General features: G+C 40.6%; 1 protein-coding gene across 1 annotated transcript in view; it reads right to left on the bottom strand.

The window, feature by feature from the left end:
* The window catches only part of col5a2a (collagen, type V, alpha 2a), a 57,739-nt gene that overhangs the window by 6,390 nt on the left and 23,814 nt on the right, over nucleotides 1-27,535 (bottom strand). The window contains exons 2-47 of the mRNA XM_072685442.1: nucleotides 17,479-17,702; nucleotides 17,215-17,247; nucleotides 17,078-17,110; nucleotides 14,953-15,006; nucleotides 14,742-14,828; nucleotides 14,209-14,286; nucleotides 13,701-13,745; nucleotides 13,543-13,596; nucleotides 12,761-12,814; nucleotides 12,066-12,119; nucleotides 11,888-11,941; nucleotides 11,227-11,280; nucleotides 11,099-11,143; nucleotides 10,903-10,956; nucleotides 10,245-10,289; nucleotides 10,106-10,159; nucleotides 9,887-9,985; nucleotides 9,724-9,768; nucleotides 9,502-9,600; nucleotides 9,205-9,258; nucleotides 8,975-9,082; nucleotides 8,817-8,870; nucleotides 8,624-8,722; nucleotides 7,694-7,747; nucleotides 7,383-7,481; nucleotides 7,223-7,276; nucleotides 7,086-7,139; nucleotides 6,932-6,985; nucleotides 6,759-6,812; nucleotides 5,798-5,842; nucleotides 5,331-5,429; nucleotides 4,610-4,717; nucleotides 4,217-4,270; nucleotides 3,730-3,783; nucleotides 3,574-3,627; nucleotides 3,409-3,462; nucleotides 3,175-3,282; nucleotides 3,035-3,088; nucleotides 2,335-2,388; nucleotides 2,057-2,218; nucleotides 1,785-1,892; nucleotides 1,476-1,583; nucleotides 635-688; nucleotides 437-544; nucleotides 270-323; nucleotides 27-134 (exon numbers count right to left, since the gene is read on the bottom strand). Coding sequence (XP_072541543.1) covers nucleotides 27-134; nucleotides 270-323; nucleotides 437-544; nucleotides 635-688; nucleotides 1,476-1,583; nucleotides 1,785-1,892; nucleotides 2,057-2,218; nucleotides 2,335-2,388; nucleotides 3,035-3,088; nucleotides 3,175-3,282; nucleotides 3,409-3,462; nucleotides 3,574-3,627; nucleotides 3,730-3,783; nucleotides 4,217-4,270; nucleotides 4,610-4,717; nucleotides 5,331-5,429; nucleotides 5,798-5,842; nucleotides 6,759-6,812; nucleotides 6,932-6,985; nucleotides 7,086-7,139; nucleotides 7,223-7,276; nucleotides 7,383-7,481; nucleotides 7,694-7,747; nucleotides 8,624-8,722; nucleotides 8,817-8,870; nucleotides 8,975-9,082; nucleotides 9,205-9,258; nucleotides 9,502-9,600; nucleotides 9,724-9,768; nucleotides 9,887-9,985; nucleotides 10,106-10,159; nucleotides 10,245-10,289; nucleotides 10,903-10,956; nucleotides 11,099-11,143; nucleotides 11,227-11,280; nucleotides 11,888-11,941; nucleotides 12,066-12,119; nucleotides 12,761-12,814; nucleotides 13,543-13,596; nucleotides 13,701-13,745; nucleotides 14,209-14,286; nucleotides 14,742-14,828; nucleotides 14,953-15,006; nucleotides 17,078-17,110; nucleotides 17,215-17,247; nucleotides 17,479-17,702 — 3,335 coding nt within the window. The remainder of the gene's footprint in view (nucleotides 1-26; nucleotides 135-269; nucleotides 324-436; nucleotides 545-634; nucleotides 689-1,475; nucleotides 1,584-1,784; nucleotides 1,893-2,056; nucleotides 2,219-2,334; nucleotides 2,389-3,034; nucleotides 3,089-3,174; nucleotides 3,283-3,408; nucleotides 3,463-3,573; nucleotides 3,628-3,729; nucleotides 3,784-4,216; nucleotides 4,271-4,609; nucleotides 4,718-5,330; nucleotides 5,430-5,797; nucleotides 5,843-6,758; nucleotides 6,813-6,931; nucleotides 6,986-7,085; nucleotides 7,140-7,222; nucleotides 7,277-7,382; nucleotides 7,482-7,693; nucleotides 7,748-8,623; nucleotides 8,723-8,816; nucleotides 8,871-8,974; nucleotides 9,083-9,204; nucleotides 9,259-9,501; nucleotides 9,601-9,723; nucleotides 9,769-9,886; nucleotides 9,986-10,105; nucleotides 10,160-10,244; nucleotides 10,290-10,902; nucleotides 10,957-11,098; nucleotides 11,144-11,226; nucleotides 11,281-11,887; nucleotides 11,942-12,065; nucleotides 12,120-12,760; nucleotides 12,815-13,542; nucleotides 13,597-13,700; nucleotides 13,746-14,208; nucleotides 14,287-14,741; nucleotides 14,829-14,952; nucleotides 15,007-17,077; nucleotides 17,111-17,214; nucleotides 17,248-17,478; nucleotides 17,703-27,535) is intronic.

Raw genomic sequence — 27,535 nt, 5'->3', positions numbered from 1 at the left:
AATAAACTAGGTTCTGCAATACTTACAGGTGGTCCAGGAAGCCCCTGTAAACCTGTGTATCCTCTATGTCCCTTCTGTCCTCTTTCTCCATGGTCACCCAACTCTCCTTTATCTCCTCTCGGTCCTTGTGGTCCCTAAAGTGAGTTAACAGAACAGGTGTATTTACTACCATTGTAAGAAATACTGCAAATGCACAGAGTTACTATGGAGCTAGAGGATACAGGTTTATGGTCGTTATATTTCTTTAGATTATGGTAAAAATGTCTTACTGGAAGTCCTCTCTTTCCTGCTGGACCTGGGGGTCCCACAGGGCCTCTAGAACCCTGTTAACAAAGCCAATATCAATACAAGATCTGGTGTATTCAGAATAAATATCAATTGACATTAAATATTGATCAATTATTCTTTCAAATAATGAAAAGGTCAAAATACATACTGCATCTCCTCTTTTTCCAGCACCTCCTGCAGCACCCACAGGGCCAGCAGGACCAGGCGCTCCCCTTGGTCCAGTCAATCCCTCTGGTCCTGGGTCACCACGGTCGCCCTACAGAGACAACCACAGTTTTACTTTAAGTCAGTGGCTGGAATACAAATATATTTCTATGTATAAAGTCTTTAAAGTTTCAGATCTTACCCGGGCACCTATGACTCCTTCCTTTCCTGGTGGGCCATCAGAACCAGCAGGTCCCTATCAGTGACATTGTACAAGTTAATAGTCATGTTCTGAACTTTTCTTTACTTTGTTTTGCCTCCACCTCATCAATTATGCTGGGGATAAGATTCCTGGTGTTTCAATTAAGAGTAACATCTGCTGGCCACTGAATATTTGATGAAAGTTCTATGCATTTAGAGTACCTCCGCTATCAGTTAACAATCTCCGAACAAACCCATAACATGTCTCAACAAATCTAAAATACGAACCTCTTTGAAATATGTAATTTAAATGCAAGCTGTTCAAATGACAAACTGCCAAGATGATCAGTGCATAATGTGTGGAAATAACATAGCAAGCTTAGAACTTACTCCAATCGGCCATAACATTAATACCATCTGTCTAATATTGAGTAGCTCCCCCTTGTGCCACCACAACAGATCTGTGTCCTGTGGGATCTGCTGGCACCAAGATTAATGTTAGCAGCAGATCCTTTAAGTCCTTTAAGTTGTGAGGTGGTGCCTCCATGGACCACACCAATGAGTCTCAGGTGCTCATGACCCTGTCGCCTTTCCTGGACCACTTTTGGTAGATACTGACCACTGCATACTGGAAACCCCCCACAAGACCTGAGAGTATGAGATTTTGAAGATGCTCTAACCCCCAAGTCGCCTAGCCTTCACAAGTCTTTTATGTTTTTCACATCACCGGTCAGTGGTACTAATGTTATGGCTGGTCAGGGGTTTATCAGTTACCCTAAGCTATCATCTGATAATTGTTTAAAAGCTCATTCTGCGGTCTGAGTGGACAGTAGGTGACTTACATCAGGTCCAGGATCACCTCGTGGTCCATTAGCACCGGGAGGTCCAACTGGGCCAGGGGGGCCTTTGTCTCCTGGGGACCCAGTAGATCCTGGTTTACCTGGAGGACCCTTTAAAAAACAAGTACATTGAAATGCGTGATGGAGACCTGCAAAGGTCATACGACTGTACATGTCCTGGATGCATCAAAAATGATAGGTAATGTAGGATGCAAGCAGAAGTGTTGGAACATACTGGGCATTAATGTTCTGATGTGTATTCATCAGGAATATGAAAATATGTGTATTTAGGTTAAATGTTCTAAAACTTACAGCTGGTCCAGGCAACCCTGCCATTCCACGCTCTCCTCTCTGTCCAGGAAGACCCACAATTCCTCTTTGCCCGGTTGTTCCAGCAGGTCCGGGTGGACCATCAGGACCCTAAGAAGAGATGTTGTGGTACTTCACTCAATTTCTCTTCATTTGATACCTGAAAGGAAATCCCTCTGCTGGAGCTAATTCACCAGTGTGGTTGCCATAACCTACATATACAGCACTAAATGGGCTCTACCCATTTACTACTGGTACTACTACCAGATACTCACTGTTGGTCCATCCTCTCCAGGGTCTCCTTTATCTCCAGGGCTTCCAGCAGGTCCAGGCTGTCCTCTTTCTCCTTGGCGTCCTGGTGGTCCATGGTCTCCACGAAGACCAGGTGGACCTTCTTTCCCAGGAAGACCAACTGGCCCAGGCTGACCAACAGGACCCTAAAAGACAGAGCATTTCAGCAATCTTCTGATCAATGAAGTAAATCCTTAAGTGCTATTTGCTTTTCCAGCAAGCAAAACGGTCAACTCTCATATTACTGACAACGGCTACTCACAGTTGCACCTGGTGGACCGACTCTTCCAGCAGATCCAGGAAAGCCAGTTGGACCCTGAAAAATGAGATCATTTTATTTGAAGGTTACAGATAAAAACTGCAAGTAATTGAGATGTAATGTCAGCAATTTACAGGTAGACAGATATTATGTCATGACCTACACTATATGGACAAAAGTATTGGGACACTTGCTCACTCATTGGTTCTTCCGAAATCAGGGGTATGAAAAAAAATGTGTATCCTATTTTTGTTGGAATAACTGTCTCTAATGTCCAAGGAAGAAGGTTTTCTATTCGATTTTGGAGGAACATTGCTATGAGGATTTGATTGCATTCAGTGACAAGAGCGTTAGTGAGTTCATGGTGTTGGATAGTCACCACTCCGCCTCATCCCCAACGTCTCAACTCATCCCAAAAGTATTGGATGGAGCACCATCCAAAAGAACACAGTTCCACTGCTCCACAGCTCAATGCCGGGGAGGCTTATACCCCTCCATCCCACTACTGGCATTAGGCATGGTGTCGATTTGCTCCAGAGAGTCCTATTCTATTGACAGTACTTCTCTACACGGACTAAATAAGCTGTGTATGTGCAGCAACGGGTGCAAATGCATTCATTATGCATTCATTAAGGGGTGTCCACAAATATTTGGACATATAGTGTATGCCAAAGATTATTTAGACAGCTACAAAGATACTTACAGGCGCTCCTTGTGTCCCTCTACCGCCCTTTGGTCCGGCTACACCAGCATTGCCCTATAAAACATTTAAACACGTTTTTTTTGACGTTTCCTTGATTTTTGTTGACTACACATTCTATTTGTGAGATTCTTCACACCTACCACAGGCCCTGGAGGTCCAGCCAATCCCTGAGGTCCAGGAGATCCAGCATCTCCTTTCTGTCCTGGCTCACCTGGTTCTCCTTTCACGCCAGGTTGACCGTCCGGACCCTGAGTATTAACAAGAATAACATCATCCCAACTGCAATAGCTTTGTCTTTATGAACTTTCCAGAATCATCAAGAAATAAGTAATATCTATACTTTCAGCATTTAATGATAAAGAATGTACACTTACAGGTGGTCCAGGAAAGCCAACAGCACCTGTAGGCCCAGGCTCACCACGAGACCCCTAAAAGTATAGGCACAATATGTATGAGTACTAGTGTGTATATGTACAAACACAGTAAATAGCTTAGTTTATATTCAATCCTACATATTTAGGGACTAAATGCTGACTTACAGGCATTGCTCTTGATCCTTGAGGCCCAGGTGGTCCTTTGGGGCCAGGTTCCCCCTGTTATTAGATGTTATGGCATGTTAGATTAGACATGATCGGTTAACAGCAACAATAATGTTAACAACAGATGAACGTCTCTGGCACAAAAGGTCTGTATACCTTTTCACCACTTGGGCCTGGGGGTCCTAGAGGTCCAAGCGGTCCTGGAAGCCCCTGTGATGGATTGTCATAGAGAAATATATGAGGAAAGATTCCTCCCATGACAGTATATGTCCTGAGGAGGTTCACCTCATGTGTACCGGTGATCAGACAAGTAAATGCACGCCTCTCAAAGAATCCTCTCACCACTGTTCACTTAACACCCAAACCGCTAACATCCATATTTCATATTTACGCATTAATTTAATGCCAAATGCTTTGTAGCCAGTGTTGGCTGCTTGTTCTAGACAGCTTAGTAATAACATGTCCTAGCTGCATGATAAGCAGTGACTTTTCTTTGGTATAATTACACGGTTGGTTTTGCAATTTAATTTTCAACATATTTACTGCACTACAAACATAAATACATAAATAAATAAAAAAATTAAAAAATAAACAATTTTGGAGTAATAATCTTTGGAGTAAGGAAAAAGTTTGTTAAGCTTACTCTTGCGCCATCGTTTCCAGCTGTACCCTCTGATCCTTTCTCTCCTAATGCACCCTGTGAATTGACATGAAGCATTTAATACCTGTGCACACAGCATTTTGCTGCTGTCCCATGAAAACCATGTATCTCCATTTTTGTCCGTTTCTAGTTTTCTCCATGGTTTGAACCATGTCGCTGCTCTGTTCACATTCTAAATAATTCTGGATGAATAGACCAATAAAAATGCTCTAAATTACTTAATATAAACTCTTAGTTTCTATTGACTTCCATTCAAAGCTAAGACCAGTTTTGCCTTTTCCTGAAAAGTCACCGTTTTGGACATATGAAGAGATGTTTTCATTGGACAGCGACGATATCCACTCCACTAGTGACTCGTGTAGCTGTGGTACTTACTCGCTCTCCCTTAGGGCCAGGTGGACCAGAGATTCCTCTTTCTCCTGGCATTCCCTGAAGACCTGGAGGGCCAAGATCACCCAAAGCACCTGGAGGTCCAGGACTCCCCTGTGAGCATTGCATTGATATGTTGAGATTGCAGAACTACAAGAACCATTGACTGATTGAGTGCCTCTTACACCTTTCCAATTCAAACACTTAAAGGTGGGTAGTACTGATTACAGGCACTATATGGACAAAAGTATTGGGACATCTTAGATCTACAGGAGCTTTTATGACATCCCATTCTAAATCTATAAGTATTACTGTAGAGTTGCCCCCTTGCAGCTCTAACAGCAGGTTTGGAGCTCTGCTTTGTGGATCCTAAACGCTTCCACTGTTCAATAATAATACCACTCAGAGCTGATGGTGGAAGATCTAGGAGGGAGGAAATTTTACCAGCTGACTTGTTGTTGTTGGTGCAGCGGTGTCTCCTATTACATACAGAACCACGCTGGAGTTCAGTGAGCTCTTCAGAACCTCCCATTCTTTCACTAATGTTTGTAAGAAAGACAGACTGCAGGGCTAGATGCTGGATTTTATACACCTGTGGCCACGGGACTAAACCAATCCTCTGAATTCAATGATTAAGAGGTGTGTCTCAATACTTTTGTCCATGTAGTATACATTTTGATGGTGGTTATACACAGGAATGACACAGTACTACACTAGTCAGCTTTACCTTTGGCCCATCAGGTCCAGGTGCTCCTGGGATGCCTTTGGATCCTGGTAATCCAGGAGACCCAAGCTCTCCTCGCTCTCCTGGAGTTCCACGCTCTCCCTATAACACACATAAAAGATTAAAACATATGTATCTTAATGAAGGTATATGATTAAACTCCAATCTAGAAAGCAGGAACTTCACTCTTCTGAGATGTTCATGGTCTCTTTCACATCTTCAAGAGAGCCACTTAGTGTTTCAATGTGCTTTGAGGAGAATGCTGCCTTTTCCTGGAAATCAACCAAATTAGCCGACAGCTGACCTCCACAATCTCTTAGTGGAGAGAAACCATAGGAATGTGTGTAGCTGTGTTTGCCTATAAACTTCCACCATGGGCAGCTCATAGTATAGTACAGACTTGATCAAATCTCTGGACTGCTATAAGCAATAAAGCCTGTATATTAAGCATAGAGAAAAACACAACTCACCCTTGGTCCAATTAACCCAACCGGGCCACCATCACCAGGGATACCCTAAACAAAGACAAAAACAAATTTAATGAAGCTGTGGATTTTTTTTACTGTCCTGCACCGAAGTGGTGGAACGAACTTCTCCTGGGTGTCCGAACAGCAGAGTCCAACGCTTGCTGTCTTCAAACCCAGACTGAAGATCCTCCTCTTCCGAGAGTACTCAGACAAAGTGTAGAGTGTGTAGAGTATTAGGGTCTCCAGACTGACTTCTGTATTTAGTAGAGTCTAAGATTAGAGGGATCTTTTGGATTCTAGCTGATACAAACTAGCTAAGGGTATTTTCTGAGTGAACAGTGAAGCACTTTTGAAAGTAGCTCTGGAGAAGAGCATCTGCTTAACGTCTTCAATCTAATTGTAAATGAAATAGTACACATTTACAATGCTTGAGTTCTTGTAGTTTGAGCACGACAGGCTGCCTATATTAGCTCATCCTAAGAGAAGAGTTTAAGTTAAAAACAGTTTGATTTAAAGCAGCCTTTTCATTTTTAAATATCAAAATAGCAGCTTCAAAATGATGCTGATGCTGCACTAATTTGTAATAAGGAAAATAGCATCTCTATCATTGCTAGTCTGGGCTTAGAATGCTGCACTATGTAACTTTGGTGAGGCAGGCAGGTAAACACTCACAAAAACTTATTTGTCTTATTTGTTCTGAAATATTATCCTATCACCAGTCCACATGCTTCTTTCACTTTCAGTGACGGCTCTGTATCTCTCAGCTTGTCCAGAAATGGCAAAAAAGCATCCTTTAGGCCTGTCTGAAAGTGCAATTACACTTCCAGACTGTAGGGGGAGCAAGCAATGCCCATTCTCACATTATACTTTTTAAAGATAAAAATATCGGACAGTGCCAGAACTGGCCAATACTCAATATCTCAACATCAGTTTTGGAACATCTCCTTCATCTGTATAACCTTACCTGATCACCAGGCTTTCCACTCTCTCCCACTGGACCAGGTGGACCAGGCAGTCCCTGAAGCACAAGGATAAAGAAGATCACATGCTAAGTAGTACCTTCAACAGTGATAGCATCTTAAATTTCAATTATTTGACACTGTTATCACAAAGCATTAGGCATTATCAACTGCTCACCTGGAAGCCCGGCATTCCCGGAGGTCCCTGTTCTCCTCTGTCCCCTGCTGGTCCCTGTGTTGATAAAGACAAAACATTCAGTATCGTTTTTGATGGCGTTCATGTGAGTGTAATTGTGGAAAAGTGAAGTGAAGTGGAAAAGTGACACACTTACAGGTGGACCAGCAGAACCGAGTGGACCGACTTCTCCCTCTTTACCTGGTGGTCCCTATAATAAAGTCGCAATCATGTAATTATTCATTATTAAAGTTTCTTAATTAGAACGGTTGTGCAGCTGTTAGTTTTACCCACCCTCTGTCCTGGAGCACCTGGCGACCCTTGCTCTCCAGCTTTTCCAGGATCCCCCTGAATTACACACCAGTAACAGATTAGATCCACCAGAAAACCAGATAACCATGAGAATGTGGCATGAAAAGCTCAAAAACCTAAAATCTTGATTAGTGTAACTCACGCTGAAGCCCTTGGGGCCTGGGAGACCCATTGACCCAGCTGGACCTCTGGTTCCAGTAGATCCTGGAGGCCCAGGACGTCCGTCCTCACCTGTGGCACCCTACACGTAGCACAGGGAACTACATTTCATTTCCGATATATTGAGGTCGTTAAAGATGTAAGGAGTCTACTGTTTTTTAAATTATGTATCAATTGACCAATTTCAGTATCTCTCAGTAATTTCTAAGCTATTCAAGAAGAATATCTACATACAGAAAGTCTACCTGCCTGATAACATAGCAGTTATTGCTCTGAAATATCGATCAAACATACCAGAGGTCCTGGCTTTCCTTCAGCACCTTGAACACCAGGAGTACCAGTCAAACCCTGCAGTAAACAACATACCATAATTATACTGTAATGTACTGCTGCAATACAGAGTAAAATACAGCGTATAAATATAAATAAATACGAAAAATGATTTCTTAGCAAATTATTTGCATTTAATGCAGTTTAAATATCTAATATTTCTCATTTTGAGATTTTTGCAGTAATAATATATACATATTTTTTATTTATTTTAACTTATTTTACTTGTTTTGACCTCTTTTCCCTGATCACTGATTTAGCTTAGTGCCAACTCAGCCAGTTTGCATTTCTTTGCATAGACACTCAACAAAGGTGCTACAGAAGGTTCTTTGAGCAATGCCATAGAAGAACCACTTTTGGTTCCTTAAAGAACCATGTTTGTAATAGAGAAGTGAACTTTATATTGATAAAGAACCTTTTCACCAAGGTAAAGTTTTATGGAGTCTTTTAAATGTTCTTCACACTCACATCTCTATGACAAACATGGTTCTTTATGGAACCAAAAGTTGGTTCTTCTATAGTACCTTTATTTTTAAGAGTGTAAGTACTGATTAAAAATCCTTAGAGTGTAAAAACAGTTATGGAGCATAAGGGGTTAAAAGATTTTGTCTGCTGAAAGTGTCTCATTCTATTGGCAGACAATTTTGCCAACTTCTAATTCAAGAATTTTTAAGCTCGAAACAAGCAAACGATTTGCCAGTGGCACGGGGACACATTCAGCAGTGTGAATTTCTAAAAACATAAAAAATAAGTGACAAATACGTTGAATAATCGTAAAATATTCTTACAACAATAAAATAACGAGAAATATCAATACTTGGAATAATATTTGAGGATTTTGCTTGCTTAGATGTCATCATTTGAGAAAGATGCTTGTTTGTTTAGAAGTGTTACCCTTGCTCCTGGTAGGCCTGGTTCCCCTAATCTTCCAGGATCTCCAGTGGAACCTTTGGGGCCTGAGGTTCCAGTTATTCCACGGTCACCTTGAGCACCCTTAAAAGAGTTTAGATCAAATTTAAACAGTTTAGTCAGTTTAGTTTCTCCACATATTGATCAGCGAACAGCAGCATTTTGATCAGTTACTTACTTTGGCTCCTTGTAATCCATCTTGACCAGGGAAACCCCGATTACCTGGAGCTCCCTGAAAGTTGCATAGGACGAATAAGTACCAGTGCTAACATACAGTACATTAATACAATGTTTGATATGAGATAAAGATGAGATATGAGGGGAAATCTGACTCACTCTCTCGCCAACAGGTCCAGGTGGGCCTACAGACCCAGGATCTCCTCTATTTCCTCTCTTTCCTTCTTCTCCCTGAGGTCCAATTACTCCCTGTGCTCCTGAAGGACCCTGTATCATAGAGTTGAGAAATGAATGTCTATCTACTGAAAATAACATTCGCCGGTCCACTTGGTCTTGGTTTTTGAACTGGGACCTTTATTTAGATCTGTCTGATCAGCAGCTCAACTTACTTGTTCTCCCTTAGGTCCAGCTTCTCCTTTAAATCCAGGAACACCAACATCTCCCTTAAAACAGAGATAAGGATGCATGTTAATCTAAGAAATTATGTCATTTAGGGTTAACCGACCCCTGCAATGGCAAATGACCGCACCATTAAATTAGCTTCCTAACATAAGAGGGTGGTAATACTGCCAGTACGGTGTGAAAACCATTATCCTATAGATTCCTGATTTAGCATTCAAGCATAACACTGAATTGAATAGAGTAGACTATAGTTCACATGCCAGGGTACATTAAGAAGATCTTACCAGTTGACCTTTAATCCCAGGTTGGCCAGTGCTTCCCTGAGGTCCTGGAGGACCTGGTGGACCAAGCAAACCGACAGGCCCCTGTGGCCCAACATTGCCCTGGAGAAAAGGACCATACCATACATGATGCTCATTTTTTAGGCTTTAATGAGTCTGTCCAGCAATGGTATATTTAACAATACATCATACATCATTTTGATTTGATATGATGTTTTTACATACCAATGGACCTTTGGCTCCTGGACCTCCATCAACACCCATTGGACCCTGCATTAGAACATCCAAATAGATCCAAATAGATTCAATTAGATGTGTCACATGGAGGACAGCGTTGCTAATGAGCAGAAAACCTCAACTTCGAGTGCAATGAAACTTGAATAGAAACCTGAATGCCAAGTGGTCCAGGTCTGCCGAGTGCTCCGGTCTCTCCTCTCTGTCCTTGTGGTCCCTCAGGGCCTCTAACTCCTGTAGGTCCTGGTTGTCCCTATCAAACAGAAGCCCACTAGTTAGGCATCTATATGGCAACATATAAACATACAAACATAATCAAATCATTTGTTCAAAACAGCTTGAGCTTGAGTATTCATGTTGAAAAAGTACTCACCTTCATACCTGGTGCTCCTGGATACCCTGATGGTCCACTAATACCCAAAGGACCCTTAACACCATTGAAAGTTCAAAGATTATTATGAAGAATTGAAAAACTAGTTTTATATTTTACAGATCACAAACTGGTGTCTTACCATTGGACCTGGTTTCCCTACATTTCCTTGAGAACCCCTCATACCCTGAAACAGAACAGTTAATCCAGTAAAAATCATGAGTACATTTAGTGTGTTTAAACTGTTCTACAGTATTGTCAGGCTAAACATGAGACTCATAGTAAGGTTGTTGCTTGAGTGTCACTTAACTGGTAGTGATACAAACCTGATGGACAAACAGATTTTTGTGGCTAGATTTCTAGATCAGGAGACTACAGTCCAACATCTTTTTTCAAGTATTGTACGTTTATAAATCTAGCCTATAGATAGACAGACAGACAGACAGACAGACAGATAGATAGATAGATAGATAGATAGATAGATAGATAGACAGGCAGACACAGATAGATAGACAGACAGACAGACAGATAGATAGATAGATAGATAGATAGATAGATAGATAGATAGACAGACAGACAGACACGGATAGACAGACAGACAGACAGACACATAGATAGACAGACAGACAGACAGACAGACAGACAGATAGATAGATAGATAGATAGATAGATAGATAGATAGATAGATAGATAGATAGATAGATGGACAAACAGACAGACAGACAGACAGATAGATATCTACACACACACAGTGCAGAGATTGAGATATTTATTAGTGTTGATGTTGTTGCTTTACTTACAGGAACTCCACTTGGCCCGGGGCGTCCTCTCTCTCCTGGCATCCCCCTTGGGCCCTGCAATAGGAAATAGGAAAGAGCTCATTTTTAGATTCTACCCGTAAAATGACAGGTTCTGACTCATTTCTTTCGTCTGGAGCTCTGCACCACTAATAGACTCATTTCGTATGTGACAAGATTGAGTAATTGTTCATCTCACCATGGGGCCAGGTGCGCCCATTGGACCAGTTCCACCAGATTCACCCTGAAGGAAAGAGGCAGACTCTGAGATTCAAATAGACTGAAGACGTTACACCATAATATTATTAAAGACATGACATGATTTACTTTTGATCCAACTGCTCCACGCTCTCCCTTTAGACCAGCTGGACCTTGATGTCCCTAAAATGAGACCAAAGGAGTTCAGAATCCAGAGTAAATATAAAGGACGTTACAAATGGCAAAGAAATTAGTTCCACGGTCAGCCACTTGGGGGCACCTCATGATGTTCTTGTGAAGTGTAGCTCTGCAGATGCAACTGGTTGTCCTGCACTGAGTTATGTGGTTTGTCAGAATGGTGGATATGAGGGATTCTACTGGTAATCTAATAGAGCTTTCATAGATAGTGAATAGATAGTGATCCTAAAGCTCTAAAGGTTCCGTAGCTGGCTGTAGTTTTCTGTAAGAGCGGATTATACCATCTGGATTAGCCTTCATTCCAACAGTGTAGCTGCTGCAGTTGCTGGAAATGCTTTCTTCTGCACTTCAGATAGATGGTTCAGGGGAAATGACTCAATGAGATATTGAAAATTCAAGTGTGTTTAGTGAAGGGGAAACAACACTATCGATTAGCCCAATTTCAGCTATCGAGCATGTGAGAGGCTGTTAAGCCGACGTGACAGGAGCAGAAAAATTATTTTAGAGAGTCCAATTCGAGAAATGTTGACTGCTATGATGATTCGATTAAAGGGTGAAAGCAGTGGCCTACAATGAGAGCCAGTTTACTCACTCTGTGACCCTTCAGACCTGGAGGACCTGGTGTCCCTGGAAACCCTCTTGCTCCCTAAATCCAGAGGTAATTAAAAAAGCACATCAGTATTTATGTACTATTGTTATGCACCCACACAATGAGGTCATTCGTTATGTTGAACGTAGATGTATTGGATGATTAAAAGAACACAGCTTACTGCAGATCCTGGGAATCCCATCTCTCCTGCACTTCCTGGTGTTCCTGCTTCTCCCTTTGAGTCAAAATGTTAATTTCAAGAGTTAAACACAATTAAGCTCTTAGCTTCTTACAGTAGAAAGGCTTATAACACACTAAGGTGTATTACTCAGTAACTACTGGGACTTCTGTACAAACTGGTGGGGCTATTTTCTGGAAATAGAAGGTTGTAATAACACTGGGGGTCGGCCGTCAGACCCACCAGCAGACCATAGGCTTTTTAAGGGGTTAAGCAGCTAATATTAGCATGCATTTTATGCTATAGTTCTGGTTTAGCTGGTCGATGCTAGTTGAGTTAGCAGTACGATTGGTTTTTCTGGTGATCAGCATACACACTTTTGTTGCTGAAATTAACATACAGGCTTAGAAACACAACATATTGTCACTGTTGTTGAAAAATTCTGGATCTCAGGTAGTTGTTCTTGTTCTTGAAGAGTAGACCAATAGAAATGCTCCAAACTTACTTAGAATAAACTTGCAATAGACTTCCATTGAAAGTTAAGAATGTTTTTTTTCTTCTCCTGTAATGCTGTCATTTTGGAGATACGAGTGTTCTGCAGGCTGGTAACAGTAAGCTGCTGCATGCTGGTGCATGGTAGTTATATGTCTTGAAAACAAAATGTGGTGCCAAAACTATCAAAATCCAAATCTACTCACATCTTCACCAGGCTTTCCTGCAGGACCATCAGGTCCCCTTGCACCAGATGGTCCCTGGAGAGGAAGAATAAACAAACAGAAGGTTATTATATCAATTTTCAGTTTACAGCGAAATATGCTTTTTAGACAAAAGTATTGGGACACCTGTTCACTCATAGTTTCTTCTGAAATCAAGGTTATTTTGAAAAAAAAAAAGGTTGATCCTGCCTTTGTTGGAGTAACTGTCTCTACCGTCCTGGAAAGCACTGATGTGAGGATTTGATTGTATTCTACAACAAGAGCGTTAGTGAGGTCAGGATGTTGGATGATCACCAGCCCTCACCACATTCTCAGCTGCCCATCTCATTTAAAATTTTGGATGGGGAACCCTCTTTCATTCCAGAGAGGACAGTTCTTCCACTTCTCCACAGCTCAATGCTGGGGGGCTGTATACCCCTCTACAAGCCCATGCCTGGCATTAGGCAGCATGGTGCCAATAGGTTCATGCTTATTTGCTACAGAAAGTCCTATTCTATTGGCAAGACTATACATGATGTGTATGTGTGTGTATGTGTGTTTGTATATCTGTGTCATCAATGGGTGTGACTTAAAGTGCCTTAATGCATTCATTAGAAGGGGTGTCCACAAACATTTGGACATGTAGGATAGTTCATAATATAGTGATGTACTTGCAATATGATAACTATACGCTGGAGGCTTGACTTGGAGTTTCTTATGTCCACTCTTATATCTTGTAATTCTGTCTGAAGATCCATCTCAAAATGCCATATGCTGTCACTTACCAATGGTCCAGGATCTCCAGCATCACCAGGGGACCCTTGTGGACCTGGTGCACCCTAAGAAGAGAAAATAGAGGATGAAAATTAGTGAATTAGTGACCAACCATTCAGACTTTCATATTGTGTTTTTAAGGTGTGAACATTAGAAACTTCACACTTACTGGTAGACCGTTGGTCCCAGGTGGTCCTCTTGCACCTGCTTCTCCCTAAAAAGATCAAGAAATTATCTTAATGAAATGACTACAGTTTGGGAGGAGGAACATGCCCAAAGCTCATCCTCCCAATCTAATGTCCTGTAAATTCCATCTCTACCTTGGTCACAGTTTTCACAATCCACCACCACCTCTAGAGTTCTAGCTCCACTTACCAGATTGGGGTCTGGCTTTCTACCACAAAGCAGAAGCCACCCAAACTCCAGCCCAAAGCTTTCAGAGTTCCCTCCCTCTCCTCCCATATTATTACATATGCTAATGACATTGTCCAAATTTGCACATCATTATTAAACTTGCCTTGTGCTTGGCAACTGTTAGAAGCTAACATCAAGTGATACAGAGAAATATTACAGCAATTTACTCCCATTAGGTTCCTCTGCCTTCACGAGGACATCTGAGAAGCTTCAGCTCATTATTGATGCCTGAAGACTGAAGAGTTTGTCTCGCTGCTTCTTACCCTTTGCCCAGGAATCATGGCATGTTGACCTGCTGATTTTTCATCAAATCCTCCAGCCATGTGTGAGGCCAGCTGGCCCTAGAAAGTTTAGAAAGAGACAAGGACCTGTTTAACAAAAGTCTTGACACTGGACTGGCTATAGTTTCATGCTGAGCTCCACAGAAACTCAAGGAACAGCAGCTCAAAGCAGGTCTGTGGCATAAATTTACATAACTGGCCTGAAATTCTCCCAGTCCACTCGCTTGTCATTCAACGAGTGTTGTCCGTTTTGATTGACTGAATTATTTCAGGGTTTTTTTGTAGGCTGTGTGGTTTGCGACAGTATAGCACTCCAGCTCAGTCCCACAGGAGCTGGAGCTCAGGTTGAGTTGACTTAGCAAGAAAACTTTTGACGTGTCACTCAAACTTTCCCAGACTTTCTCGGGCTGAATCAAACGTTATTGCTACAGTAGTTTCCTGAAGGTATTCCTGGCCTTGTGAGAATATGAAGGATATTGTTTATTTATTGGACTGTCATTGTGCTCTGTACTCACTCCAGGGGGGTGACCTGGTGGTCCAGGGTCTCCTGGCTGCCCTGGGACACCAGGCTCTCCATCATACCCAGAAGGACCTCTAGGACCCTGCAGACAAGGCATTAAAAGTACATGGTTAATAACAATAATCCGTGGTGGCAAAGTGGCCATGGCAGTACTACAGCATATGAGAGAGATCTTGAGAATGGGAAATGTCACTATTGTATCTTACAGGCCTTCCTTTGGGTCCACGGTCCCCCCTAAATCCTGGTGCTCCTGGTGGTCCCTGTTTAATTAGAAATCAGTAAACAGGTCAGTAATGCAAAGAGAAGAACAACTATGATTGCCCTGCAATGCACATACACCATCCTCAGGTGACAGTTATCAGATTATAGGTTTTTTGGAAGATCATGATGATTCACCATCATATAAAAACTGACGACTCATAAACAAGCACCTGGACAATAAGCCTGTGGTGGACTGCACTGCCATCTAGTGTTCTAGAGGACTAAAGGATATTAAACTATGGCAGTGGTTCTCAACCCTTTTTTAAGAGTACCTTTGGAGTTCCCCCTGCTCCAATACACCAGATCAAGAAACCCTTGTTAACTGGATGATTAGTTGGATCTGCTGTTTTGGTGCAGGAATAATTAAGGTACAACTGTATCATAGATCACCATCTAAAATGTACAAGCTACATCACTACATAAAATTAATTAATAAATTAACCATTTATTAATTTATTCTGGGGTCAAACATCATTTGGATGCTTTCTACTGATGCTTAGCTATCTGTTAAAACTTAGATTAGAGTTAAGGTTTAGGTTAAGACTAGGTTTAGGGTTAAATTTAGAAAGTCTTGCATTCTACTATTAAAGTTCAGTCACGTTTAATATAATTTTTTTGGTGAATTTAAATTAATTTAATTTAATTTCAATTAATAAATAATTAAAGAATGCAAACAGTATTTCCAATCAGGGGTTAATGAAAATAGTGTTACCAATTCTGGAAAATGTTTGAAAATACATAATTTCATAATTTATATATATATATATATATATATATATATATGTGTATATATAATATCATTTATGTTGATAAGTGGTTGCTATGGTGTTGCTAGGTGGTTGATATGAATTTGGGTCAAACTGAAAAAACTGCAGCTACCATTCTACTGGAAAACTCACAGTCATGTTAAAGACACAGAAAAGAAAAAACGGGTTTCATTAACTGACTGTTCTTCAGAGATATTTTCCTCTTAAAACACACTTATGCAATTTTGATGAAGATTATTATAAGAGCAGAACTGCACATTAAAACACACCATGGATCTGACCTAGACTTTCTTTAAGACTTTTCTCAAGAACTATTTCTTTAAAAGAGACTGATGAATGAGGTATTTTGTGTCTTGGTAACTAACTGTCTGTAAAAAATCCACATTTCAAAATCAGATGTTACTGAAGTTTGTAAAGACAGAGAAAATGTTCAGTACCTCACATGCTCTGAGCACCCAAACAAGAATCACAGTTGTGGCTAGGTGAGCATCAATCACGCTACCAAAAGTAGAGAAATGCAACAAAATGCTAATCTAAACCTGTTGACATAAGCTCTCTTAAAGGGCTGGGTTTCCAGGCTCGTTTTGAGTTTCAGTTAGAAACTTTAACTTCAAACTTCAAATAATTAGTAGTAAGTTTAAAAATGGAGAATTTCCTCTGGGTTTAAAACATTAAGAATAATGTTATAATTTATAATGTTATAAATTAATGAACATGCAGAACATCTTTAATTTGAAACATGGTGATATAACCTAAAGGAAGATACTTTTTAAGAAATGACTATAAATAAATCATAGTTTTAATCAATTATATGAATAAAATGCTGTAATGGTTTTGCATTGGGGAAAAAAAAATTGTCCATATATTAGAAAGGGTGCAAATACCACATCAACCACTTTTCAGCAATTTAGCATCCTTAGCAATTGCCTAACAACCACATATGGACACCATAGCAACCACCTGGAATACCATAGCAACCAACTAGCAAAAACCTTTTTATTTATTAAGTTCTTGATGTTCCTAATATACTTAATTTAACATACAATATTTTCTTATATATATTTACTTATATAACATATAGATTGTATATAATAAATATAATATATAATATTTCAATGTAATATTATGATATTTAAATATTCTGTGGAATATTAATGCATTCAATAACAGTCATTATTAATATGAAAACATTTTGAACAGTAATGCATAATTAAGTGTTTACTCATTATCATTCAAGTAAATTAACTTCAGTTTAAAACTGATTGGACTCAAAGTCCATAAAAGACTTGTCATGTAGGCTTACCATTGGTCCTGGTCGTCCAGGAAGCCCAGTGACCTGTAAAATGTCATATTCAGATGTTAGCGTCCTTTATTTAATTATCTTCATTAATTCATTATAACTCACTCATTGTGACAATAAGATACTGAATTCATACGTACAAATGGAACATCTCCAGGTTCACCCTTCTGGCCCTGAAAATTCAGATTGTTGAACAGTAAGATCTTAAGCTTAACACAGGACTGTACTGTTTGAGTCATATCTCAAATAAAAATATATATTGTAGAATTGTTACCTTATAGACTCGTTCTGAAAATGTAAACAACATACAACAAATGAGTACGTGTTCAATCATCAGCTTCAGATTTGTCAGTTTTTTTTAAGTGTTTATTAATGTTAATGATGCTTGTGTTGTGCTGAACTACCCTACCATTGCCGCTGTTGTCTGGGAACTCTGGCCCGCTTTGGCACACTGGACAGCACTCGCCCTCTGGGATCACAACCTTTTCACAGCTGGACAGCTCGTCACACTGCACTTCATCACAGAGGATGGTGCCGCTGTCGCAGACGCAGATCCGGCACGGCTCGGGCTTCCAGACGTCTCGGTTCGTGTACACCTGGCCATCCTCCATGCAGCTCAGATCATCTCCTACAGAAACGAGAAAGAGCAGAGGAGCACCCTGAGGTGAGCAGATGTTCTTTACGGTCTTGAGTACACTTGACCTAGACACTGAGACACCATAGCAACCATCTAACATCAAAATAACCACCTAGCAGCAACACCAATGGAACCACTTGTAATACCATGGCAACCACATAGCAAAAATCATTTCAGCCCGACTATCTGGAAGTGGAGTCTACTTGAAAGCCATTTGAGGCCATAATTCTATCAAAGGTCTATTGTTTCTTTAGGAAATGCACCTGGCATCTTATTAACTGCCTAGCAACACCATAGCAACCACTTAGCAACAATGTTACAACCACCTGGAATACAATACTAGTAATCTTCTTGATGTCCCAATAGCTCTTCTTCTGCTCTTCTTCTGGGCCATTCCTGAGTTAACTAAAGGGAATGAATGCTGGGAACACAGGAATACTATGTGTGGAAAAGGACTCATTGGAAAAGCCCCCCCCTGTCACATCCACCCTCCACCCTCCACCCTCCACTATAAAGCCTGCGATGGGTAGACATGAGCTCATTCTCTCCAAAGTCTGAGGCTGATTCACGACAGCAGCATGCAGCTAACTTCACCCCAGGACTACTTTTAAACCTCTCAACGTTCAATGTTCTAAGTGTTTTATCAACACCATGGAAGTACATTATATGTCCAAATATTTGTGGACACCCCTTCTAATAAGTGCATTCAGGTACCCATACACATACACAGCCTGTCTGGTCTCTGTAGAGACGTACTGCCAGCATAAAGCCCCCTCCCCAGCATTGAGCTGTGGAGAGGTGGAAGAACTGTGTTCTCTGGAATGATGGATGGTGGAGCTCCATCCAATACTTTTGGGATGAGTTGGGGATGACTAAAGCTCTTGTTGCTGAATACAATCAAATTCTCGTGGCAATGCTCTTTAAAATCTAGTAGCATTAGAACTCTTTTTAATGCCCTTGATTTCAAGAGAAACACTGATTGAGCAAATACTTTTGTCCATATAGTAAACATTTGTATTATATTTTTATATGGAGGTTCTTTAACTTTAAATTTAATTTAACCATATGGTCCTGGAGGTCCATTTTAGTGGTTTCCTGCTCTAACACACCAACTTCTGCTCAGGAAGAACTTAAATTATCCGATTAGCTGGATTTGATTTCTCGGGAGCAGGGTGAACACTAAAATGTACAGTGCTGAAGGTCCTCCAGGACCAGGGTTGGGACAGTTAACATCTCAGTAAGTGTTTAAACCATGCAGAGCATGCCTGCATCAACTGCATGACAGAACACAGTCTACAAGATCTCAGGATGTATCTGCTGACCTGTAAAACCAATAATCACACTGCAGATTTCACAGATGCTGAACTTTCCAAAGCTCGCAGATGAACAGCAGGTGGCATCCATGAGCTTCCTGCACTACCTTGAGTGGAACCTTTACCACAGAAACATTCAATACTCCTACTAATCTGGCTTTCAGTCTGAGGCAGCAGTGGCCAGTAGAGGAACTGACTGAAGCCCTGCATGCCAACACAGTGAATAAACCTTTCACAGTAAGGCAAGTTTTAGGGGGAGTGAACATGATAAGCATAGGATGCAGGAATGTACACTGAAACCTTTGGTACAGGATCAAAAAGAAAGCTTTATGTTTAACTAGAAAAGAGGGTTTGAATTATTCTGAGGTTCTTCAACCCCTTAAACCCTTCAAACCCAATATGCAGGTCCACACTTTATTACTATTTTAATTTACATTATTGTAATAGGCCCTAAAATAGAACCCTGAGGCACTCCAAAAAGAAAAATGGCATTGCAAAGGCTTTCACATATAATAACGGAATTATAACTGAACCTTTTTGAAGGGGTTAACCTTCAAAAACCCCAAAATATGCTTTATTTAAAGCAGTAAGTAGAATTTATGCAAAAAAATAAGATTCAGGTCCAGTCATATTGACATTAATTTGTCTGTAGAGATTTTTCCATGTTGACTTTTCCAATGTTGTTCTCCCAGACGGTCAAAGCTGCCAAACTGAGGCTACAAAGTTAACACCATTAGTTAGATTTACATACATAAGGCTCTAAAAAGGCTTCTTTGGAGTGATGTCTTCAAATAACAGTAGCACATTTATTACTATTACTATTGAACGTCTTTTTAGTTTAGTATAATATCCCTTATTCTTAGTTTTCTACATGATTTACTGCTCCAACCTGTTCAGAAACATCACTGATGCTTTGAATTGTTTGAGGGTTCTTTAACTGTCGGCAAGAAGTGATGGTTCTTTAAAGAAGTAGTTCCCAGCCCTGGCCCTAAAAGACCTGAAGGACCTCCTGCCCTGCACATTTTAGTGGTTTTAGTGGTTTCCTGCTCTGACACATCACCTTCAACTCAGGAAGAGCTTGTTAATTAGCTGATTTTTGGGGGTAAAGCATTAAAATGTGCAGAACAGGGGGTCTTTCAGGACCAGGGTTGGGGGTGTTGCTGTTCTTTAAAGACATCACTACAGAGAACTGTTCTGGAACTTTTCGGTCTGTAGACTCACTAAAACTAATGGTCTTAATCTTAATCTTAGTAGCTTCAGCTAGGTGGGTTATTTGGTCTTCTGGACTTTCGAAAAGTCAATATGGAAAAACCTCTGGATACAAATGTAATGTCTATCTGTCTGGACCTGATTCCTGATTCCATTTCTTTTGTGTGGAAATCTGACGTGTTGCAACGAAACCGATTTAATATTAATATATAATAAGCGATTGATCTGTTATGAAATAAAATTTGATACCACTGTCATGTACATTAGCCATAAACACATTTTCCCTCTGTTAAAGCCATTGAAAGCAGTAGTATTTCAGATACACCTTTACACAGGTTGCCGTTCGCTGTAGAACACTGATAAGAGAGGCATATCTCTCGCTCACTCTGGGAACCAGATCAAACAACCTATAACTCACACAGGCTATTAAATCATATTTAAGTGCACCCAGGCAATACATGGCAGGAGAGATCTGGAAGAAGAATACCTGAAACAAATGCATCATGTAAAATCTCTCACACTGAACCGTTGTTTCTAACATGAGAAGGTGGACTTGCTTGCATTTCCTTTGGCCTGAAGGGGAGCGATGTTGTGAGTCATGCCAAGAACCAGAGGGAGATATTTTCCCTTGTATTTGAGAAAGAACATATGGCAGGAACCTCCCAGGAAGGACACACACACACACACACACACACACACACATACACACACTCACAAAAAAACTTGGCCTGTGGGATCATCTTAAATCTCGGCTACAGTTCTAAAATGATTGTTCTTATATAGATGTCAGACTATTTAACTTGTTTTTAGACATTTTTATTGGTTTTGAAAAATTACATCTAGTGAAAGTGTCTTATTGCTTTGGCAAATGCTTGTTTTTTCAAGAAATAATGCAGATTTTTTTTGTCAAGAAATGTAGATATGTTTTCAAGAAATTTCTGCTTTTTTTTTAAAGGAAATAATCCAGAAAAAAAATCTCTGCTTTTGTTGTGCAGAAAATTTAGATTTTTTTTAGGAAATAATGCAATAAATCCTACTTTTTCTTAGGAAATAATCCAGGAAAAAAAACATTTCTCAGGAAACAATGCAGGGAATTCTGCTTTTGTTGTAAAAAAAATGCAAAAAATTTAGATGTTTCATAAAATGATGCAAAAAATCAGATTTTTTCAGGAAAGGATGCAGAAAATTCAGATTTTTAAGCAAATGATGCTGAAAAGTCTGCTTTTGTTTCAGTAAATAATACAAAAAAGTTTCTTTTTAGGAAGTAATACAGAAAACATTGTGTTTTGTTAATAATGCAGGTAAAAAGCAGATAGTGTATTTTGCTTTTTTCAAGTAAATAATGTACATATGTTTGCTCTGGTAAGGAAATAATGCAGATAATTCTTTTTTTAAAGAAATAATGCAGATAATGTTACTTTTGTCAAGAAATGTAGATAAGTTTGCTCTTTGCCAAGAAATAATGCAGAACTTTCTGCTTTTTTTAAGTAAATAATACATAAAAAAACATTTCTCAGGAAACAATGCAGGGAAGTTTGCTTTTGTTATAAGAAATAATGCAGAAAATTTAGATTTTTCAGAAAATTATGCAGATTCTACTTTTGTTTCAGAAAATAATGCAGATAATTCTATTTTCTTAAGGAAATAATGCAGATAATGTTACTTTTGTCAAGAAATAATGCTTTATTAATTATAAATAATATTGTTACATTCTCACAACAACCTTACAATGAGAAATAACAGATAATTGGACTAAATTTCTGATGATTTAGTCTGCCAAGATATCGTTGTTTTACAAGTGAAGGCCCACCCAAGAGCACCAAGCCTACCGAATTTGTATAAAAATGATCTGCTGTTTCACAGCAGTTGTTCACAAACCCATCCTCAGGGCTCCTCAGATGGTCCTGATTTTGGTTCTATCTCCATGTGTTGGAAGCTGGAATGAAAAAACGCTTGGCCGGTCTGGGGGGCCCTGGATGACTATTTTACAACATGTCTATAAACATTCCCATGAGTCAGCGGGAATTCTTCCACTGCGCTTTTGGTTTTATGATGAAGGAATTCAGAAACACGTCTAACGCTAGACTACATGCTTACAAAGGGCCTAAACTAGCTAACCTCCTCAGGAAGATGTGTAGAAACTCCAGTCCTGACTGGATCAATCTGTGCTAGGATTGTTGCTAAGCTTTTCACACTCTTAGGACACACTAACCAAACCCTAGGCTCAAACTGTGGACACAGAGCCAGTTTATAAGCAGGAGGGAATGCAGGCAGGAGTTGAAGGTGAAATGTCATCGAGAGAAAGGCAGGCAGAGCTGCAGACAACAGCGGTGGAACAGGCCGCTTCCGTACAAGGTGTTTTTCTAGAGGGGAGGTGTCTGGAGGATCAGACATTAATGTGGAGGGAGCTGCAGTTCACAAGGCAGCCTCAACACCGGCCCAGTGGAGGCAGGCAAGACCCCCCCCCCCCTCTCTCTCTCTCTCGCTCTGTCTTGCTCTCTCTCCATTTGCTAATTCATTGCAGACCCCACAGTTTCCACAGACATGTTTAAAAAACGATGACGACAGTACAGGCCTGGCCCTCTGAGCACTTCTCCTGATGCTGATTTTCCAGCCCACTCAACTCCCACGTTCTCTGAACATGCTCCGAATCAGTCCTCCAGTTTCTCAGCAGCCCAGCTCAGAAAAATGAAGCCTGCCTCACTTAGCCCACCCATGAAATTCATCTGGCTGGAGTGACTCTACAGCTTCATTTTAATCAAGATGTTTACGTTCTCAGTGACGTCACCATCGAGGGATGCTGTAGAAATACCACATTTGGTTCCATAAAGAACCATATTTGTAATGGAGATGTGTGAAGAACTTTACATCAAGGTTGAAGGTTCTTCACATTCACATATCTTTATTAAAAACATGACTGTAATAGTGATGTGTGAGGGTAAAGAACCTTTAGAGCCTTTATATGAGGTGAATCTTTAGATTTTTCAGAGGTTGATGGCACTGACAGATCTCTATGGTTCATTGAAGAACCATGGATTGTAATAGAGATGTGTAAAGGTGGAGAACCTTAACATTGGTAAAGAACCTCAAAATCAAGTGAAATGAGGTTAAAACGTTCTTCACACTCAGCACTGTCTTTGGTTCCTTAAAGAACCATGTTTGTGATAGAGACGTGTGAGTGAGTGTGAAGAACCTTCCAATTTATGAAGAACCTTTACACCAAGTGAAGGTTCTTTAGACCTTAAAATGTTCATCTCACTCACACATATCTATGGTTCTCACTCACATCTCTAAGGTTCCTTAAAGAACAAGGTGTTGTAATAGAGCTGTGTAATAGAGTGTGAAGATCCATTAGAGCCTTTATTTGAGGTAAAGGTTCTTTAGACCTTTCAAAGATCGTTCACACTTACACATCTCTGTGGTGCTCATTCATATGTCTGAATAGTTCCCTAAAGAACCATGCTGAAAATAGCGATGTGTGAGATTAAAGAACCTTTAAATCAACTGAACCTTCCCTGAAGAACCTTCCAACTGACAAAGAACCTTTATATCAAGTAAAGGTCCTTTAGACATTAAAAAAGTTTATCATGCTTATATATCTCTATGGTTCTCACTTACATATATCTAAGGTTTCCTAAAGAACCACAAGTTGTAATAAAGATGTTGAAGTGTAAAGAACCTTGAAATTGGTAGAACCTCAAAATCACGTGAAATTAGGTTAAAACGTTCTTCACACTGAGTGTAAAGAACCTTCCAGTTTATAAGGTTCTTTAGACCCTATAAGGTTCATCTTACTCACACACATCTATGGTTCTGGCTCACATCTCTAAGGTTCCCCAAAGAACTATCTGTTGTAATAGGGATGCGTAAGCATGAAGAACCCTCTACATCAAGTGAACTCTTTGGAAGCTTCATCACACTCACACATCTCCATGGTTCAAGCTCTCACATCTGTATGGTTCCCTAAGAACCATGTTTGTGATAGAAACGTGTGAGGGAGTGTGAAGAACCTTCCAATTGACAAAGAACCTTTACATAAAGTGAAGGTTCTTTAGACATTTAAAAGGCCTATCATGCATACATATCCCTATGATTCTCTCTTGCATATCTCTAAGGTTCCCTAAAGAACTATATGTTGTAATAAAGAGGTGGAAGTGTGAAGAACCTACAAATTGGTAAAGAACCTCTACATCAAGGCTCCTTAGATCTTTAAAAGCTTCATCACACTCACACATATCTATAGTTTCATAAAGAAGCATGTTTATAATAGAGCTTAGTTACTTATTGGTTATTGATAAAACCAAGGTGGTTCTCCCATGGCATCACTCAAAGAACCATCTAAAGAACCTTTATTTTTGAGGATCACATGCTTTTAAACCCTGAACCCAGAACATCACAGATCACAGAGCGTATCACAGAGGAGCCCAGTGCCCGGAAGCAATGGGAGTGGATAGAGATTTGAGTCCCACTGTGTGAGCAGTGCTGCACCCGGCCCACTCTAGCTTCCTCAGGAAAGCTCAAAGATAACACGGTCTAGTGCCATCACTGCAGCACTTGGTTTCACACAGACTGTAAAATGTGTCAGGCAGATTCATGAAGCCAGAATGAAAGAACTGTATGTATTTTCCATATCTACCGTGGCAACGTTCCTAATCTGTGCTTGGGGATTTCTCTCTGGGAGCCCGTACTAGAGGTTGCAAAATAACCTTATGGAAAGAATGACTCATTTAATAGAGTCTGCCTTTCACGCTCCAACTATACACGAGTTTCTGAAAGCGTCGGAGTAGGTTTTTCACTCTCTAAGCCTGGCGGTGTTTGTCTTCATGCTAGCAGATGGGTAATGTCAATTTGATTATGTGGTGGTTTAGCTAACTGCTCTGCAAGTCCAAAGCCCAGGACAGCCAAAATCCCTAGACTCCAGAAAATGTGTTTACCCCAGAACAGTGTCTGGTTTTTGCAGAGGACTGTACAGCTGCAGGGGGACATTAAAGTGACTTCACGTCTGCTTTAAAGAGTCTTACTGTGAAAGCCACGAGTAAATCCTGCATCTGTCAGAACTCTGACCTCTGACCTAAGGAGCTGAGAGTGCTGTAGCACCCCCTGGTTTCAGGAATGTTATTTTTCCCCACTAAAACGTCTTAAAAACCCCTTTAGAATAGTTTTTTTCCAGCACCAGTATACAGTACTGCAAATATAAGAGACCAGCCTTCACTTACTGTGTTTAATTTCTATCTAAACAGCTATTAAGTATGAGTTCTTCATTTGCAGGAGATTAAATATAAGACAGGCCATTTCCGTGAGGATTTAAATCTTAAATAGAAAACGGGACCCCAAGGCCTAGTAGACCATCCAAACTGCCCCATCAGAAACACAGCACATAAAGCGTTCAACTTTGAGAAAGAGCAGAAAATCCAGCTCCACTTTTACTTCAGATATTAAAACATGGGTTTTTCTATCCGTCCTTCCACTGCAACAATGGACTGACCACCCCAAATCCCAGACCTCAACATCATTGAATGTTCTTCCAAGACTGAACTTTGGAGATATGGAAAGATCTGCAGATGTCTGCAGAAACACTGAAAGTTTGGGGGAATTATGGAAGCTGTAATAAAGGTAAATAGGGAGGTCATGAGAACTTACACTTCAGTCGATTCAGTCGAGCAAATTTCTAAAAACAGTTGATGGAACTTGTTTTGCTACCGAAACTTGTTTGCTCAGAGAGGAGGAGGAGGAGGGGCATCACAGAGGATTATACGACATATACGGTGAAAACCAGCAAACACAAGTCCAGACCAGAGAACAATAGTCCAGACCAGCCAATAATAGTCTAGAATAGCTAACACTAGTCTAGACCAGCTAACACTAGTCTAGATCAGCTAACACTAGTCTAGAACAGAGAACACTAGTCCAGGACAGAGAACACTAGTTCAGACCAGAGAACACTAGTCTAGACCAGAGAAAACTAGCCCAGACCAGCTAACACTAGTCCTGACCAGCCAACACTAGTTCAGACCAGAGAACACTAGTCTAGACCAGAGAACACTATTCCCAACTAGATAGTACTAGCCCAGACCATAGAACACTAGTCCTGACCAGAGAACCCTAGACCAGCCCAGTGAACACTAGTCCCGAGCAGCTAACACTAGACCAGCCCAGCGAACACTAGTCCCAACCAGCTAACACTAGTCCAGACCAGCGAACACTAGTACCGACCAGCGAACACTAGTCCAGACCAGCGAACACTAGTCCCAACCAGCGAACACTAGTCCAGACCAGAGAATACTAGTCCCAACCAGCTAACACTAGTCCAGCCCAGCGAACACTAGTCCCGACCAGCGAACACTAGTCCCGACCAGCGAACACTAGTCCAGACCAGAGAACACTAGTCCCAACCAGCTAACACTAGTCCAGCCCAGCGAACACTAGTACCGACCAGCGAACACTAGTCCCAACCAGCGAACACTAGTCCCAACCAGCGAACACTAGTCCACACCAGAGAACACTAGTCCCAACCAGCTAACACTAGTCCAGCCCAGCTAACACTAGTCCCAACCAGCTAACGTTAGTCCCAACCAGAGAACACTAATAAAAATAAATAATAGTCAATTCAGGGTGATTTTATTTTATTTTATACTTATTTTGTATCATATATTTTATTAAATAATATATATTTATTATTCAGAAAAAAAGTTAATGTTAAAATCCATCAACTTCTGATCTGATACTAATCTGATACGATGTTCTGATTGATGCAACTGAGATAAGAAATTTCAGAGAATTGAGCTTGACACACTGTACACTACATATAAGCATACTTCAGTACCACCGACCCAAGACGCCTTCCCTCGACCCTGCCTGCAATTGCTGATGTTTCTGTTTTTGAGCCACCCTCTCCATTACCTCTCTGAAGTGAGTTTCTACTCTACTTGAAGGATGAGGAGCCCAGTCCTCCCCACTGCCAGCACAGCAAATGTTCTTCTAAATGGCTTTGAAACCTATGATTACCCCAACCCTCCATCCTGTAGGCCCAGCTAAGCAGCTCCACAGTATGAGGCTACACATGCATCTACTTCAGTACATTTAGTGATTGGAGAACTCTGAGGTTTGAGGAACCGCATTCGTACAGGGAGCATTGTTTCCTCTGGTTTGGAAACAGGCTTCATCATCATCCCTAAAAAAAAAAAAGAGAAACCCAGCCAGGAAAGTAGAGCGAGTATGTAGCTGATTGCCATTTTGAGGCTAGCGTCTTAGCGTTCTTGATTTCCTGATGAGCCACAACCCCCCCCCCCCTAACCCCCCAAA

Source organism: Salminus brasiliensis, chromosome 8, assembly GCF_030463535.1.
Source record: "Salminus brasiliensis chromosome 8, fSalBra1.hap2, whole genome shotgun sequence".
Classification (NCBI taxonomy): domain Eukaryota; kingdom Metazoa; phylum Chordata; class Actinopteri; order Characiformes; family Bryconidae; genus Salminus; species Salminus brasiliensis.
Note: the sequence above shows the minus strand (reverse complement) of the source record. Positions and strands in the feature narration are given on the sequence as shown.